This window comes from Calypte anna, chromosome 4B (genome assembly GCF_003957555.1).
Source record: "Calypte anna isolate BGI_N300 chromosome 4B, bCalAnn1_v1.p, whole genome shotgun sequence".
In the NCBI taxonomy this organism is placed as follows: Eukaryota; Metazoa; Chordata; class Aves; order Apodiformes; family Trochilidae; genus Calypte; species Calypte anna.
The window spans coordinates 12378697-12397196 of NC_044249.1; the positions used below are offsets into that span (position 1 = coordinate 12378697).

At 39.1% G+C, this 18500-nt stretch overlaps 1 protein-coding gene across 1 annotated transcript in view; it reads left to right on the forward strand.

Annotated features, from left to right (window-relative positions):
• LOC103535721 (N-deacetylase and N-sulfotransferase 4) overlaps window positions 1-4443 on the forward strand; it is a 77733-nt gene extending 73290 nt beyond the window's left edge. Inside the window, exons 12-13 of the mRNA XM_008501811.2 lie at window positions 3938-4040; window positions 4324-4443. Of these exons, the coding sequence (XP_008500033.1) occupies window positions 3938-4040; window positions 4324-4443 (223 nt within the window). The remainder of the gene's footprint in view (window positions 1-3937; window positions 4041-4323) is intronic.
• Window positions 4444-18500: the final 14057 nt, after the last annotated feature.

Below are 18500 nucleotides of genomic sequence, written 5' to 3' on the forward strand. Positions count from 1 at the left end.
ATTTTTATCCCAGCCATACAGAAGCCTAATGACTGAGATTAGGTCAGAAGCACTCAGTATAAGATTCATCTGGTAACATGGTTTCTTTGATTGCTTGCTTTTAACATGGACTAAATTCATCATTTCACATTCCCATTTTCACATATGATTGAGTCAATTCTGCCTATCTTTTACCTGGTACCAGCAAGACATGTGCCATGAAAGAATTTAGTCTGTGCATTTCAAGTTTGGTAAAATTATAGGCAAGTATTAGATAATACTAACAATAGGAAGTTGCAGTAGAGGCTTTTCTACTCCCACAACCCACGCAGGCTGGTATCAGGAAATCTGTGGCAAAATGACACCACAGACTTTGCATCTACTCAATGCTGCCTCCTCTCTGCTCATGATTATTCTTTAATGTTTCCTCCACTGGAAGCTTTATGGTTATTCATATAATATGTATAAAGTAAGAGTTGCCTGTTCTTCTTTGAGTCTTCAGAATGTTGCTGTGCTAGCTGAAATCTTTTTTTCTTGTGGAAAAATCTTGGTTTTAAGAATGTAATTTTTGAAGTCATTGGTTTCCAAAGCAGATGAAATAGGGTAGCAGTTTGAACACACAGCTGAACTACTAATGTTTGAACAACTGCTGCTGCACAGCTGCAGTGCCTTCTGCTAGATTTTTAAAAATACACACCCTCATACATAGATCTTCCTTTCTGCAGCTAAATTAAAATCAGTGGAGTCACACTCTGGGAAAAAAATTTGGCCCTTCATATTTGGACAGGAAAAATGGATTGTAAACAAATCTATAAAATTATGCTTTCACTGTTAAGAGGCATCAAGTGTGCAAATGGGTTGCAAACTTCTGTATGGATTTAAGATGGAAAGGAAAAATGTATGAAACATTGTAGATGCTTTATGGTAGGACTGTCAAAGTAAAAAAGATTACATAGGATCGTTCCTAGTCATTACTGCCTAATAAGTGTATGCTTTGCATCTTTTAAGTTGTCACAAAGCAGCCTAAGGGCCCAGCCCTGCAAACACTAGTGGGCAACAAGTTCATCAACATGAGTAATTGCACGAACATCTTACAGGAGAGTAAAATCAACCCAGGCAGAAGGAAGGTACTAATCAGAGCCATGGAAAGAGAGCAGAGGGGAGACAGAGGCAGGGCTGGAGCTTGAAGAGAGCACACCAGATTTGTAAGAACTACAGCTGACACGGACAACTAGTCAGTTCTTACACAGGCTGCTAAAAAGGCCCTAGATTCAAATGACATAAGGAAGAAATTTTTCACATTGAGGGTGGTGAGACACTGGCACAGGTTGCCTAGAGAAGTGGTAGATGCTCCATCCATGGGAACATGTAGGGTCAGGTTGGAAGGGGCTCTGAGCAACCTATCTACTGCTTATTGTGGGAGGGCTGATCTAGGTAACATTTAGAGGTCCCTTCCAATCCAGGCAATTCTATGATTCCAAGACCTGAACTTTTTATTAGAGTAGTGAAAAGCAAGGGGGAAAATCAAGGAATGTTGCAAGGCTTTTCCAGATAATGCCATCAATAGAAAGAGATGTGGATCCCTGGAAAAAATTCTAGGAGAGAGGAACTAGTCTGTGGTCTTCAGGAAGTTCACATTTTGACACTGAAGAGATGCTTCCCACCTTTCCCTCACCATCTCATTTTCGCAGGGCTTTCATAGTGACCAAGGGCTTAAATTTTTAAAGTCTCTGAATTCAATTAACAGAATGCACAGGACGCATGGGACTGAAGTTAGAAAAGGCCTCTCCCCTTAATCACAGGCTGACCCTACCAAAGCTTCACTGACTGCTAGGAAGATGTATTTCATGCCTGATTCTCCCAGATGAATCATGCTCTGGGGTACCATGGGTCAGTGGTTCTCTTTTTTTCTGTATTCTTCTCAACAGACAGCAACTAAAACAACAACAAAACTCCTCTCTACAGATTTCTAAACATGGGGCAAACCTCAGAACTCTTTGCATGAAGGAATAAAGCTTGAAAACAAAACTAGTCTGGCTTTGGGTGCAGACTGACCCTTCACATCTCTACACTCTCTGAGAGTTGGGGAGGGTGCATGGGTGTCCAGGTTCTACCCTATATCTCACACAGACTTCCTCTGCAAGGGTAGAAAAGATAACAAGGCTTGGAAGCAAAGGCTTCTGCTGATTACTTTACAAAGCTCACTTGTAACTTGAGATTTAGGGCTATCACTATTTTTTAATAAATACTTCCATTGTGCCCAATTATGTTTTCAGGAATCCCAAGAGTTCTGTAATATCTGAACGCAGTGGGTTGAATGCAGCCTGAGATGTCTTACCCTCTTTTCCCATACCCAAATCTGCACATTCTCTTAATAAAGTTCTATATGCTCCTTCTGAGGTGGATATATTGTTTGAGGCATAGTTTTGCAGTTTTCCTTTTACCCATCACGCTCTATTGCTGCTTCTCTTGGGAAATTAGTGGGAGCCTGCAAAAGTACTTCACCATACAATGAGCAGAAGGAAAAAGCTAAAGTAGAAATTAATCTATCATTTATCTATCCATTTGATCAATTATTTCTTTTTTAACTGATACAGCTACTGGGACAACTTAAGAAAAAAGGTCAAGCCTGCAATAACAGTCTGAGCAATTAAAAAAAAACAACATGAAGAAGGTTCACCCTTCTTTGGAAATTAGTTTACGTATGTAGACCAGCAAATTGCAGGTGCACCCATGACATATTGATAAGACCTAGGGCAAAAAGGTAGTCTGTAACTAATTAACTCTGTGTTCCACCCAATTATACTTCCTCCTTTTAAAAATCTGCTGAAGATCAGAAACGCAAACCTTTTCAGTGCTTTATGCATGCTGCAAGTCCCATAGCAATAATTCTGCATGTTGTTCATTCCCTAGTGAGTGTGTGGTTTAATGCCCTATTCTAAAATTCCTTTATCTTTTGAATTTTAGGCATCAAAATCAAACTGCATGTTTCAGATAAGGCTACTAAGACAGTGTTCATGCTATAATGCTGTCTTTGGAATGAAAGTTATATTTAGATCTAATGATATGGAACAACCAACTTCTCAGGTGCAGTTTAATTATTAACAAACAGATATTATCAGTAAACCTAAACTCTGCTTATTTCACTCAGAAATTTCCATAAAACATTTCAGTATCATATTTCTCATTGTTTTTGTCATCAAGCCACAATCTCACACTATTCTGTATAGATTTATGGGTTGCGTCTCATGCCCTTTGCAGTCAGCAAATAGATCTGTTCCCCCTTTCTAGCCCCTTGCACCTTGACAGTGCTGACCTACAACAGCATCAACTCCAGCTGGCTGTATGGAGAGAGCTTTCCTTGAGCACAGCCAATATTGTCCTTGAGGCTATAGAGCTTCTAATTCCAGGAAAAGAGACAATCTAATTGTTTCAACAAAACATTGTTCAAGTGTCAGTGGATAAAACCACTTCCATCCTGCTGGGATACATGGAGCAGTCTAACATGAAGAAAATCTCTGGCAAAAACCAAACAGAATAGGAGTCAGAGCTTGGAAAGGGGCCATTATCTTTGAGACTGAGGCTCAGGGCCTTGACTGGAACCTCAGAGATCATGGAATCAGAGACTGGTTTGGGTTGGAAGGGACCTTTGAGATCATTAAGTTCCAATTGCCTCCGTTAAGCCATCAATATTTAAAACTTTTACTTTATATGATAAAAATTTGCTTGTGTAGGTAAAGCAAATTATGAAAAATATCTTGACATCCCAAGGCGAATTTGTGGAAAAAATAAATCCCCAGAGCTTCCACAAGAGAGGAAATCTCTTTCCTACTCTGTCCTCAGTATTTAAGTCATCTAGAAAGATGTGTGCAGCAATCACTATTGGCTAACACCAATGTCTGGGTAGCTGAGAGTTTTTTATGGAGTGAGGACTTTCAAAAAATATCATTTTCCTTAGGTTTGACCCTCAGAAAGGTTTTTGGTGCCAGTTATTGGAAGGAGGGAAAACAAAGTGCCTGGGAAAAAGCAAAGGTCGAAAATATCCACCAATGGACCAAGAGGTAAGGGCTTACCAGAGATTCCAGCTAATGTTATTTAATATTGACACTGTGTTTGGCTACTAAAATAAGCACATTGATTACTTTTTTTTTTTTTCCGCTGACAATATTTTTTAAAAATGGAAACTTTTCATGAGCTCTGAATAACAGGTGATTAATTAGCCCCTTTTGAAAGGAGGCACTCTCTCTGGGACCATAGCACATCTCTGGGTTGGAAGCACATGCTGAAACTTGTCATGAAGTGGGTTTCCTTGTTTGACTGTTGTTTTTTCCCATCCCTTCTCAGTCTCGAGCATTTCTGTCAAGCTACTACAGAGACCACAACGTGGAGTTGTCCAAGCTGCTGCACAAGCTGGGGCAGCCCCTGCCCTCCTGGCTGAGACAAGAGCTGCAGAAGGTCAGGTAGCACACAAGACTAGGGGAACCCAAACCATCAGACCCTTTGATTCTCCGACTCACTTGTGATCATCAATAGAGGACATCATGAATAATGCTCTTTCTATTAAAAATTAGAAAAAAATTAAAAGAAAAAAAACCCACAAAATAAAAAAACCCAGACAAACCAACAACTCTATATGCACGTGCTGACAGATATTAGCATTGACCCCTTTTGTAAGCCTCCAGGAAATAACATGAAGCTCCATGGCATTACTCTTTACCCAGTCCAGGATTCAGACATATCCTAGTTCCTCAGTTCACCAAGAAGGATCAGAAACTGTGTGCAGGATGAATTAACTTCAGTGGATGTGAAAAATTGCAGTCTGTCAGGATGCAAGCAAAGGATGGGAACATCTTTCACTGGATTGTGAGGTGGGTCATGTGCTGGAGTTCTTTCACCTTTTTTTTGCTATTTTTTCCCTCTACTTTGCAAGTTTTTCTGTCATTTTATAGGGGGAAGCTCAGCACTTTGCAAACAGGATCCCTAATGGTTATGATATATGTAGTATCAATGCACCATGATTGCTTTGTCCATGGAAATAGGTGGGCTAATTTCTCACCTGACCTTCGTACTTGGGGTTCCCATATTAACTGATGACAGTCTGGACTCATTCTTCTGTTGCTTTTGGGGGGGCATGGGGTTGCCCTTCAAAACAAGATATCTCCTCCTTTACTGGAGTGGTGTGGATGGTGTAGGTCAAGGCATCAGGGTGGCTCTCGTCCCAGGCCCTAGTGAGATCTTTCGCCTGGCTTTTGGTTGTGGCTACTTTGCCAGCCCAGTAAGGTTTTTCATCACATCTGTTGTGTCCCTCCAGTAGCTGTGACAGAGTTCTGAGATATAAAATTGTATCAAATATTTAGTCACAACGCCACAGGACTCCTGAAAACACTAACAAAAGCTTTTAAAATCCAAGCAGGCCATGCAAGCAGTATACTGACAATAACCTAATATCATGGGGTTTTTTCTATCTGGAAAGAAATGTTTTTTGTCCTGAAGCCTTCAAAGAGTGAGATTGGGTCAGTCACTTAGGGTATTGATCTACAAATGGTTACAGAAAAAAACCCCACATTTAATGACCAAAGCTCTTTGTTAAAGTTTTGAAAAAAAGACAATGTACAGTCTGTTGAATAACAAACTCTTACTAGAGACATTAATGGAGTTGAAAGGACAAGCATATTTACTATTTATCACATATGCATAAATGATGCATTTATCTTATGCTGCATACCTACCTATTGTTTATCTAGATCAGACATGCACTTAGTTTTAGATATCCGCATTTTGTGCCCACACATTAAACCATGAAAGGGTGGTTTACCAAAAATATGATATTATAAACTGTGCTTTATTCTCAGATTTGTGTGGGCAAGGTCAACAAGACTGGGTAGGAACTCATTGTGAAGTTTAAGCTGAGGGAACAACTTTTAGGCGTTTCAGCCTTATGATACTTTTTCTCAGGAAAACAAAAAGTGGCAAAGCTTTGCTACATGTTCATTATGCAGCACAAAAAGGGGTAAGTCTTAGTTTCCCGACTTCCTTTCCCTAGTTCCTAGGCATGAACAATTTCAGGTGCTGCAGTTGTTGTCCTCCCTATGAATTTGGTCCTTCCCTCCTAGCTCAGGAGATAAACCTGGCCCCTTTTCCTCCTGCTATGCACCTCAGTCCTCACTTCTTTTGTAGGAGGACCTACAGCAGGGGTGGAAACAGGACAAGGACAGGTACCCCCAGCCAATGACATGCCCAACCTAACCAGTGCTGCACCAGCATACACACATACATGAAAACTCAAAAGACCAGTTTTTTGTTTGCTTTTAAATACTGAAACGGGATTCATCTCACATCAGTGAGACATCTATTACATAGGGGAAGAAGGGAAATAGCACTTCTAGGATGCTGGTTATCTCCTCAGAAAGCTGACTTTTTAAATGAGTGAGATTGATCTTGCCTCTTCCTCTGTATTGACTGTAAAAAGACAAGAGACAACTTGTTCAGAGAAACATCTCAGATGTGTCTAAAATTAGGTGAGCTGAAAATGAGATGACATTTTATCTCACAGCTACAGTTACTGAAGAAGAGGATACTGGAAGGATCTTAGGGAAAGTTCTGATTTTGTTTTATTTTACTAAAGTATTTTTTCTAGTTCCTATCTTTTGACCAGAAGGACTCATCAAAATGAGCTAGGGCAAGCTAAATGCCAAATAAAAGGAACTTCACATAGTCTTTTTTTTTCCTTTTTTTTTTTTATTTTTTTATTTTTAAGTCTTACATGCTTAGTTGCAAATTACTTAGTTGCAAATTCACATTATTTTAAGCAATTCACACTTTTAACTTTTAGTACTGATAACACCAAGGATTACTAGTCTGGTGAGAGTTTTGGGTAAGTGAGGATTGGTTAGAGAAGAATATCTAAATATTGTTAAAATGCATTTGAATTAGCTCATCATGAATTAAAAGATGACTTCATAGATTCTTGATTAAAAGTTAATTAAGCATGAAATTGCTTTCAGGAATTTTTTGAGGAAATGAGATAAATACTGAAAAAACTGGAAAATTATTTCTTATTCTTAGCTTTTCATTTAGGAAAAAAAAAGAAGTCTTCTCATCTCTCAGCTCTGTAGTAACATCATGTCTCTAAACAAACAGGATATTTTTATACCTCATTGTCAGTTTTTAAGTTTGAATGGGCATCACATTTCTGAAAGATCTCATGTTCCACTGAAAACTGACATTTGAATTGACTTCATTATATGTCATCTATGATGAAATAACAGCATTTCAAAGTTTCATTCCTTCTACTTGTAATAGGATCCATCAACATAGAATTTCTCTGGACCACAGTGTCATAGAGGAACCTTTGTGAACTAGCTGTAAATGATCTTGATTTCTTTTATGTCTTTCATATTGCTGACCACATAATTGTTTGGCTTTTTAAAGACCAGCAAAACAAATGCCATAAAAAGGAAACGTTTATTCATGGCAAGGGGCTGTAGCTAGGAAAGGTAATGCTGGCCCTTCTTTCCTATTCATAAGCTACAGGGTTCATCTCCATACTCCCTCCACACGGTACAGGCTGGGAACCAGTAAGTTTTACTACTGGAGAGCAGCTTGCTGCCATTCCTCTGGAAATATGGATTCTTGAAGAGGTTTGCAGGAGCCTTGCTTCACTGAGGACCTGACCTACTGCCTGTGGAGACCACTGGGAATCTTCCAATTCATTCCAGCAGGACCCAGTTGGACCCTAAAAAAGTCAGTTTCCTAAAGCAATCCCCACTGCTCAAGCATTGTGTGGCCCTATCACTGCTGGAAATCAATCACCAGTTTGATTGCTATTACTGAGAAGCAATTTGTTCTCCCCACCCCTCTCAGTCATGGTTGAAGCTGCACATCATCCCCACCTCTACCACCTCTCGTGCCATACCACACAGGTCCCTCTTTACTCCATCCTCCTGCCTTGCTGGCTACAAGAAACAGAAAATCCTACGGGATGAGATCTATGGCAGCATATTTGATGGTTAAAGTAGGGTTTTGGCCCTTAGAAAATTGATCTTATCTAATCAAGGTTGTTGTTGAGCGAGAACAGAACAGAATCCACACTCCTAAATTATGCATTGACCTCTCAGTGTCTAAAATAAAGTTTCCAGATTAACTGCTAATAGATGTTTTGTAATAAAACAATTTTTCCCTCTAATAGGGAATCAGACTGCCTGAGTGTCCCCAAAACAAATTAAGATGGAGGAATTTTAAACTCCTGGGGGAGGAAGATGTTGAGTAATGAAAGTGCTGATGGGTCCAGACTCTCTGATGTGATAACAAGCCAGCCGGGATGTGCCCTGAATACAAAAGCAGACACTGAGTATTTTCTCCTCTTCCTTCCCCTTCTCCAATTTCTTCCCATTCTTGTTAAATTTTGAATTGGCATAGTGCATCTGAAAAGCAAGTGACGGACAGAGGCCGCTAAGCAGGGGAACATCATTCATCTCCAGAAGGATCAGCTGAGAATAAATTTGCTGCAGGGTGCTTATTTCCCCAAAGCTGGGCCACCTTTAAGTTAGACATTAAGTCCAGACTAGCCATTTACTTTTCAGCAGCAGCAAATTATAAAGGGTTTACAATTGATGTTTATAATAGTTGTGTGAGTGTGTGACAGCTGTGTAAAACAGGTACAACACAGGTACAAATCACAGAAACTACGTGTCTAGTTCATTGTAGTTAAGTAAGATGAAGTTGGCAGCTGGTATCAGGAGAAACTCTCTTTGCATCTACAACATAGCATTGACATTTTTAGGTCTCAAATTGCAATGCCATCTCTGTCTTATCAGTACATAATCTCTTTCTCAAAGGGATGAATTCTCATATGATCCCCTCACTATATACTCATCGATATCAGATCAGGAAACTTAACTTTAAGAGTTAGTCTGTCCATCATTGTATTAGCTCAGACATCTCTGCATAAGGCTGAGGGACTGTTGCTTCAAAGACTTTTTTACATGTCAGTGTATGTTCTTAGGACAGGAATTTTCCTGTCAAGCAGTAGTTCTTACCTTGTTTTATTTTCTCTTTTTTCCTTCCAGTTCATCCTTTTAGTGTGACTGCAAAGGTGAGGGCCTGTCTATAGATTTGATTCCCCCATCACTATCCTATCTAGAAAAGCTACCAGGAATAACTAATGATTTGCAAGCAACACAGATTCTGAAGCACTTGGTGCTCCAGTGACTGGTTAACTTTTATAAGACTTACTATAATTTCTGTAGTATTTGAAGAAAACAAAAAACAAAACTAAGACCTCCTCTTGACAGAGCCGAGGAAAAACTTCACTGTCTCACCCAAGGTCTTATTTCTTTCATTTTATTTTCCTCTCCTACATGATGACAGCAAATCCAGTTGAACAATTACTTTGTGTTGGAAAAAAAGAAATCAAAATAAATTTTGATCAAGCAGAGTATTTTTGTTGGGGGTGGTGGTTCAGGAGGTCAAAGTCTGTATTTGTTGGAACTATTTTAAATGATTGATGTGCACGCACCTTATTATTGGTTCTTCTCACTGCTGCAGAATAAACATTTCTGATCGTGTACTATAGAGAGAGCTTTTCTTCTTTCCTTATGTCTTTTTTCCCATTTTCTGAGCCAAAGACTGTTCTATAATAACCTCTGTCATATATTTTAAATTGTGCATGGAATCAGCTTCTCATGCCTCAGAAGCTCCTCTAGGCTTTCACCTGCCCTCAACACAGCAACTCCGACACCATTGGGTTTACAGTGCTGGCTGCACCAGGACTGGGACTGCCATCAACCTCATCCTCTGCTTCTCTCCTCCTCCTGGGCAGGGAACATTAATTTCGGCAAGTCTGACACTTATATGTTTGTTGCGCTGTACAATACACATTTATGGGCCTGCCTTTACAAAAGTATTACCTCAGTGAGAGGTTTGGGTATTCAGCCACCTCTATATAAGTTCTCTCTAATTATCATGCCAGGCTTTTTTCTCTTCTCTCTTTGAGGAATTGTAAAAGGACTTGATTTCAGCTGATGCAAATTGCCTTGAAGGTTTCTCAAACTCTGAGCTCAGAATTACGAGATACAGATTCCCACCCTCCCCAACATCATAATGCTTCTACTTTTTATTATAAAATATTCATTTGTTTGACAGATCTATGTCAGAATGAGGTTAAATCATAGCAGAGTCAAGGATTCTCAGTACAAACCTTACAGAATAGCAAATTACTCTTTGCTAGAGCTTTTATCATTAAGGAAATTCAAAGTGACATTTCAGACATCTTAATACCAGTTTTGGCTTCTTTCCAGATCTACTTGACACTGTCAGACAAGGGAGACAGGGTAGGTAAAATTTAAAAAATATTTTAAAACTTAAGTCTGGGGGTTTTAGGATTTTGTTTTGTTTTAAATAACTTGTAGATCCTCGGAAACCAAAAAGAAATTGTTTTTCTTTCATAACTATTTGTTATCAGTTGAGTCAGACAGGTACTTTTAATGGCCCTCACAGATAACTTGCCTGTCTGCTGCCAGGGATCCCAAATGCCTTTACATATCTAAATGAAGAGATAAAAAAGAATAAATATATATATATATAGCCTTTTTTTTTCTGTCACACATAGATCCCTGTCCTTTCTTGGCCACCTCTTTTATTTCCTTGATATTTCCTTGGTGGGAAAGGAAACCATGCAGAAATCGTGACTGAAACCCACCAATGAACCTGAATGTTTTTTGCCTAAATCAGAAACCTTTCCAGGCTCAGTGGAGCTTCCTGATTGTGTCTGATTTAGTAAAAGGATAGCAGAGGTCTTCTGAAAATTTACTACTTCTATTAAACTCATTAAGCTTAGTATTTTCTCTTCTAGCTTCTGGAATCAGACCATTTCCTCCAAATTCACTGGGAAACTGGGAGCACTAAATAAACTTTTGAGCTCATCAACTTCTGAAAAGGGCTTTTTCTATAGGCAGTTTTTGAGAGGAGAGGAAAACCACTTTTTCATGCATTCAAGGATCCAAATTCCAGTTAGTAGATTTATAGAATTACAGAAATGAATTCTGCATGCAATTTATACTCATATTTCTAGTCATGAAGAATTAAAGACTTCCTAGGGAAACCAGTTTGATATTTGCATTTCAGTCTTCAGCAGCTGTTGAGTGGGAAGAGAAACATTTAAAATACCTTAATAAACCCATATCTGCCAGTTTGGGTTTATAAAGCTGTTTGTCCTGATAGAGCTAACTAACGAAACGCAGGCTAGTTTTGTAATACTCCTGTTTCTTTGGGAATAGGAATGTTACATGTCAATACACAAACCCGTTTCCATCACTGAAGGTCAACTAGCTTCATGAGCTGGTAGTTAGGATCATCCTAGGGGGGTTTCAAGAGGTTATTTTCAGCAAGAGGAAGATCAGCAGCAGACAGAGTGGGATTCCTTAATCCAACTTGCAATTCCATAAAATGCTATAGGGGTCAAAAAATGTGCTTTGTAACTTGGGAGATACTTGCATGCCATTCAATTGACTTTGTACTTGCTACTTTTCTAAGTGGTATATGCTCTGCTGTCTTGCAGAACTTACCTGTAAGACACATTTCCTGTTGGGTAATTTAACTTCATTGTATGATCTCAGCTACAAGAAATAGTTGGATATATGAGGGGATGAGGCTTTACAGCACTTACTGTCAGGCAGAATTTTTCTCTGAGTTTTTCTTTGTTTGTCTGTTTCCCTGTGTTTGTTTTAGCCTGGGAATCATCTCAGTATTAATCTGCATGCCCCCCAAAGACATGCAATTCCCATTAGCACCAATGGCAATTAAATATTCTCCCAGAGGAGAGAATAAACCCATCAATGGAAAATATTATTTACCGACATTGCAATTACAGCTCATGCTCCTGCAGAGCATTGTGTAATCAGACAAAATAAGGAAAGAAAAATTTTTCTGCAATGTGAAGTATTTAACATTTTATAATATACGAAATTTATTAAATTCCCCATGCAAATTTCCATACTACCTCAATTTCTTTCAGTACTAATTTCTTCTGCTCCTAGCTTCCACAGAGGAGAAAAAAAATGCAGATCTCCCAACATAAGCATCATCTTTAATTTCCTAAACCATAACCACTTTAATTACTTTCAAATATCCTAGTTAATTAAGACAACATGTTCTAGGACCACACAGAGATTTTCTTTGATGCTGCTGTCTTTTCTGCCTTATTTTCACACTTTTTTCCATTGTCAGTTGCCCAGTACCAATTCAGGGATACTACGTGGTTAAAAGGAAGGCAGAATGGGATGACACTATGCATAAAAGTGTATTATTAAGTTGGGAGCTGCAGCTAAATTATAAATTGTCATTTAAGTAGGAAGAACATTTTTATGGATCCTGGTTCCTCTTCTGCAGGCTTCAGCTATTTCCAGTAACCACCACACAGAACATACTAAAATTTGTCATCTGCTTAGAAGAGGAGAGAGTTGAACCTGGAGATTTAATTCCCTTCAATCTTCTTAAAAGACACAATCCAGTATCTCAACATAAAAACATCGCCAGCTTAAGAAGACAGAGGGAGTCCAATTAAAGCAGCCAGGATAATCAGAAAGGACAAGCACCTTTGCATAACACTAAAACTCATTTAGGTCAGCTGCACAGCCAGGAAGCCACCTCTTTTCTTTCCCTCTGTCAGAAGATCTGGCTGAAGAAGAAATTATTTCAGGGCTTGCCTGTAGGAAGCAATAATGTAAGTGCTATAACACCAACTTTGTTGTTGTACTCTTTCTAAAGCCCACTTCATGAGAAGCAGTTCCTCCCCCTTCTTGGGACAAGCCGAGATACAAAATTTTGACAGCTTTTATTGGTGACATCTTGCAACAGTGTTTTTGTACTGGTGTGGAGAACATCTGCATAACAGAGACTTTTTATGACCACAGGAACCTGCTGGGCAGCTCAAGGTTTTGGTGCAGATCCTAAATCATCCTTTCTGTAGTGCTGCAAATTACTTTTCTTCTTTCTTTTTCTTTTCTTTCTTTTCTTTTCTATTCTTTTCCTTTTCTTTTCTTTCTTTCTTTTCTTTTCTTTTCTTTTCTTTTCTTTTCTTTTCTTTTCTTTTCTTTCTTTTCTTTTCTTTCTTTTCTTTTCTTTCTTTTCTTTTCTTTTCTTTCTTTCTTCTTCTCTTTCTTTTCTTCTTCTCTTTCTTTTCTTCTTCTCTTTCTTCTTCCCTTCTGTTCCCTTCCATGCCCTGCCCCTTCCCTTCCCTGCCCTTCCTTGCCCTTCCCTGCCCTTCCCTTCTTTTTTTTTTCTTTTTTTTTCTTTTTTTAAGAATAGCTCTATATTTTCATAACCCCCAAGTACTTTTATTTAAGTCTTAGCACATTTTTATAATGGATACAACCACTAATCAGACACTGAGGTGCACTATACAAAATCAGAGTCACACACTACCAGCCACATGCTAATCACACACCAATAAGCAACCACATCAACCCCCATAGGAAAGGTGAGCATGGTGGTCAGACACTGGAAAATGTAAAGGAAAAAGTGATTTTGGACTGAACTCACCTTTAAGTTGCAATTAGTGACAGAAATCTACACACACACTCTGAACCCCAAACCTAAGGTGTTCACACTCCAGGCTGGCACAGAGGAACACCCATCCCAGATCTGGTTTAGTTGGTCCTCTGCTCAGTGTCACTGTTGATTTTCACAGGTTGAGTTGAGAAATTACCTTAGAAGAATAGCAGAAATCAGGAAGATATTCTGAAGGTGATTTTGTAAATCAGAAAAAAATGCTTATTTTAAAGGGAAATCCTTAATGAAGATAATTGTCTGTCCTCTTGGAAAATCTCAACTGTGTCTATAACATTTACACAAAGGCCTTGCTGGCTTCACAGCCCTGTCTTGTCAAAAAACTCAAGTTATTAGAAACTGGCAAAGCTCCATGCTGTAAAATTTATCTTCTCTCTGCAGTCATCTGCAGATAAACCTGCACATGGACCTGGACATGTGATTTTCATGGTCATCATTACACTGGTCCTTTGCAAATTAGAAATTAATTTTTATCCTCCTTCAGAGACACCACCCTGGAGAATTAAGCCCTTAGGAAAGTGAAGTGAAGCATTTCCCAGCAGCCCACTCTTTGCTTTCCATTTCCATGTCTTCTAGAAGAAATCACTTGACAAAATACTGAGTACTAAATTAGAAATTTCCTTGGCAGATTTGTCTTTCCCATGGACCTATTTAATACTGGCCCATTAAGCACATTTTTATTTTAATCATTAAACAGGAATTCTGGACACTTAGTGATGACACAATGAAGACATTATAAAATTTGGTAATGTGCAATAAAGCTACTTTCATAAATGCCCCACCCTAAGTACATCCATTTTCTGGTTTTCTTCCAATGATAAGTTTTATCCTCTTGTACCTTCAATTAAAAGCCTAAGAGCCAATTTAAACTGACTCATTAGTCCATAGATAATTCCCTTCCCTTTTGGCTGCCTTTTTCATTCACCACCTGTTGATTAATCATCTTAATAATTTATTCCTTTGTAGCTTGATGAAATGAAAGACAAGTTGGATTCTGGGATAGGTATACATCCTTCTTCTGTGTATTAAAATAGCAAAGAAAAACTCTACGGCTTCATGTGTCTGGATTACAGAAATCTGTCCCACAACACTGCCCTGCCAGTAGAGGCTGAGCACAATGGGAGAGTATCTTCTCATCCCTGAGTAGGAAATCTGTGAGATCCAGCTTGGAGCACTCACTTCCTTTTCTGCACCATGATTAGAGATGCATTAATGATGACAAGACCACACCACCAGAAATTAGGTTTTGAAAACCATAGTAACTAGGAAAAGAGTAATGCATGATGAAACAGGAAGCACTTCTTGAAGAGAGGATCTGGTCTATCATGAAAAGTCTTATGCTCTAGCAAACAGTTTCAGGAAATCCAAGCCCTCCAATTGCCAAGTTAATGTCATCTGAAAGACCTGATATGACTGGTATTTCCCAAATAAAAAAGCATGTATTAACCTATTCTTATAGCAAACAGGTTTTGGGAGCTTTGTTAGAGGGTTAAGCTTGTGTCTAATTTAAGCAGTGAGTGCAATCTATTATTTTAGCCAGCCAGAGTAGAAGAAAATTGTTGGCAGCATGGGGTATGAGTTCTCACCAAAGGGAGTTTAGTGGCAGACAAACTGGACATCCTACCTTAAGAGGTACTTTTACGGGGACTAAATCAGAGAAGCAAATGCTGTGTTTAAATACTCTACCTTATTAAATATTCTCACAGTGTGGGAGGAAGGAGCTTGTTTCAGCCATAGCCCAGCCTGCCAGCAGCAGAACCAGCTGGGCACAGCTTCCCTGGGGTCTTCCATTGATGTTCAGTCTCCTGGGTTTCACTGCCTGCATCACCCACGGACAAGGGACAACCCTGGATGTCCTGACCTGTCCAAAAGCTTTCAAAAAAGTTTAGGAGTTTGGGTTGTAGATTTCATGGGAAAGCTAAAACTGGTTCTCTTCAGCAATGTCTACTCCTTTCAGAGTGAAACCTGTGCCTTACATATGTCTGATTGTAATTAGCTTGATGAACTGCACCATCACTCACCACCTTCCCAAAATAGAGACTGTGGGAGTCCTAATCTGGTTTAAAAAATGTTTCTCAAGATTGACTCATCCAGGGTATAAAAGTGCAACCCTATTATGGTTACAGAGTTAGTTTAGCTTCACTTTCCCTTTGCTGCCAGACCAAAGACAACAGCCAGCACAACAATCAGATCCCTTCAGGATCAGGCTGGGATTGCTTTGAAGGAACCTCTCAAAAAGCTGGACACATGAGTTCGAGGAGGAGGATGCCCAAATTCACACTTCTAGCACCACCAGAAGGAGAAAATAAGGATCAAAGGAAAAAGCTGAGCTGATCGCAAAACTCCCAAATCACCACTTAAGGAATAAGAAGTGTAATGCCCAAAAATCCTTTGGCTGATCCCAAGTAGCCAGGATGACTCATGGGTCTTGAGTCACAGACCATGGAGCAAAATCTACTCCGCTTAATAGAGCTGGAATGGAATAAAGCTGAAATAAGCTGATTAAAACTGAAAATAACTGCATGTATTTGGAGAGTTTTGAAGAGTTTCCTCAACTGCCTCAGCTCAAAGTCACCAGATAAGGTAGATGCAAACAGAACAGACCTCAAAGTCAGACATTGTGCCTCAAAGGAGCTGCCATCTCAAGTTTTAATGATAAATATAATACCAAATGTACATTTGTTTTTCCTTCACTTCCTCATGGCATTTCATACTGATGGGAAATGTGAGAATCACATTTTAATCTTAAGATTAGCTTAACACTACCTAGCACGTAGCTTTGACAAAAATTGTTTGAAAATACTTTACCTGAACTACTTATTATGCTGCAATAGCTATTATTATTATGAAGGCAGCATTCTAAACATTCTAGTCTGATTTTGTGAAATAACTAGATAAAATCTCCCTCTGAAATCTGTGAGCTCTTTCCTCTGCATTCAAGTATTGAATATTGCCTAGATAAAACCACTGTAGCCAGTGCATTTCCTAGACATACAAACTGGCTAACTACCAACTTTGACTACACTTCATGCCATGGATTTCATAACATAGTCCAGACATTACGTAGCATGGGTGGCAGTCAATATTTTCCATTCAGCATTGCACTTAGGCATCAGGGAACAGTCTTCCTTGCTGTAACAGAGCTGCACAATGTACCAGTTTGTCCCACTGCTTACAAAACTGATTTTCTTGTCAAGAGAAGCATCCCTCACTCAGCAGATATCAAATACTTTCAATTTCTCCTACTCCAGCACAGAGACCTCTCCATAATACAACACAGGTTTGGACACAAAAGTTCTTTCACTTGCACAATTTTTTTTTAATCTTATCCCCCACCCAATTTTATTATGCCTTACACAAAGTCCAGCAGATCTACCCTCCTCTCCCAAGCACCCTTTCAGAAAAAGGTCAAGTACTGCTAACAAAGCTGATTTCACAGGGAAAAAAAAAAAATCACAACCAACCTCATCACACTAATCATAAAATGTTGCTATTAAAAGAAAAAGGGGAGGTGGGGAAAGCTTTGCCAAGACATTAGTTAAAATTTATCCAAATTTAGCTAGAAATTAGCATGGTATGCAACTTCTTTCTATGCCCCTCTAAATACCTTGCAAATATTTAACAGCAGATTTCCAGAATAACCTTTCACTTTTTTTAGGCTTGCAATGAGTATTTCTCTAGAGGAGGGGAGAATGGAAACTGGGATAAATATGTATATTTTCCCTCCCAGAAAACAAAATAATGGGCATCCAAACAAGAGACAGCCTTTTTGTAAGTGTGTGAGCAGCTGCAGGAATGGCAAACAATTGCATTTGCAATTACAAGTCCAAAGAACAAACCCCAGCCTAATGATGTACAGGACTGGGGTTTCTGAATCATGTTGGAAGGTGAGAACCATCTGGGACAGGTCTCTGGGGAACCTTCTCCAAACTTTTGACCATGCAGATGGTACTGTTTTCTTGTCAGATTTCACAATATTAAAATAAAAGTTCACCCACCAAGAACCCTATAGGTGCTGAGTTTTAGAGGTTAAAAATAAGATTCCTCCAGCTGCAAAGTTCCTCTGAGTGTCAGCCTTAATTTCAAAACCAGCCTATCAGTGAAGGAGACACTTTTAATTAAGTGCAAGACAAGTATGGAAAACTGAGATCGAGAAACAAGAAGGAATAGGATTATTATAATCCAGTGAGACATAATTAAATGCAGAAATCAAAGGCTCATAGTGGCATAGAACTTGTTAGAGCCTTGAAGTGGGTATTTGCACATTAATCTGACATGCTGCAGCTTCTTCAAAAAACAAAGCTTTTTTAGAAGGAATGAAATTATGACAGAGATGTTTATAAATCATTTAGAAAATAGGTAAAGTGAAAAAAAAAATCATAAAACAACAGCAGAAACCTGTTCCTCAAGACAAAAAAAAAAACAAAACCCCACCCCCCAAAAAAAGAAAACAAAAAACCAAACCAAACCAAGAAACCCCCAAACCAAGGTCAACAACCCTGGAAGCACAGACAATGACATAGTTTTGAAATCTATATTCCTAGTTGTGTCATAATAATAATCTCAATGCATCAGTATTAGACACCAGAAGAAAAGTAACAGAACTTTGTCAAAATGCATCCATCTGTAGTTGCCAGCCACCCCAAGCAATTGTCCTGGTGGAGCTGGTGAAATACAGGCTCCTGTACCTCACCCAAGTTAGGGGGACCTTACTGAGATGGCATCAGATCCACCTTGGCACCACTTTTGGCCCAGCTCTACACTCTGGCACCCAGAGTCAGATGTCCCTGCCCCTCAGTTCAAGAAGGACAGGGAAGTGCTTGAAAGAGTCCAGCGCAGAGCTACTAAGATGATTAAGGGAGTGGAACATCTCCCTTATGAGGAAAGGCTGAGGGAGCTGGGTCTCTTTAGTTTGGAGAAAAGGAGACTGAGGGGTGACCTCATCAATGTTTTCA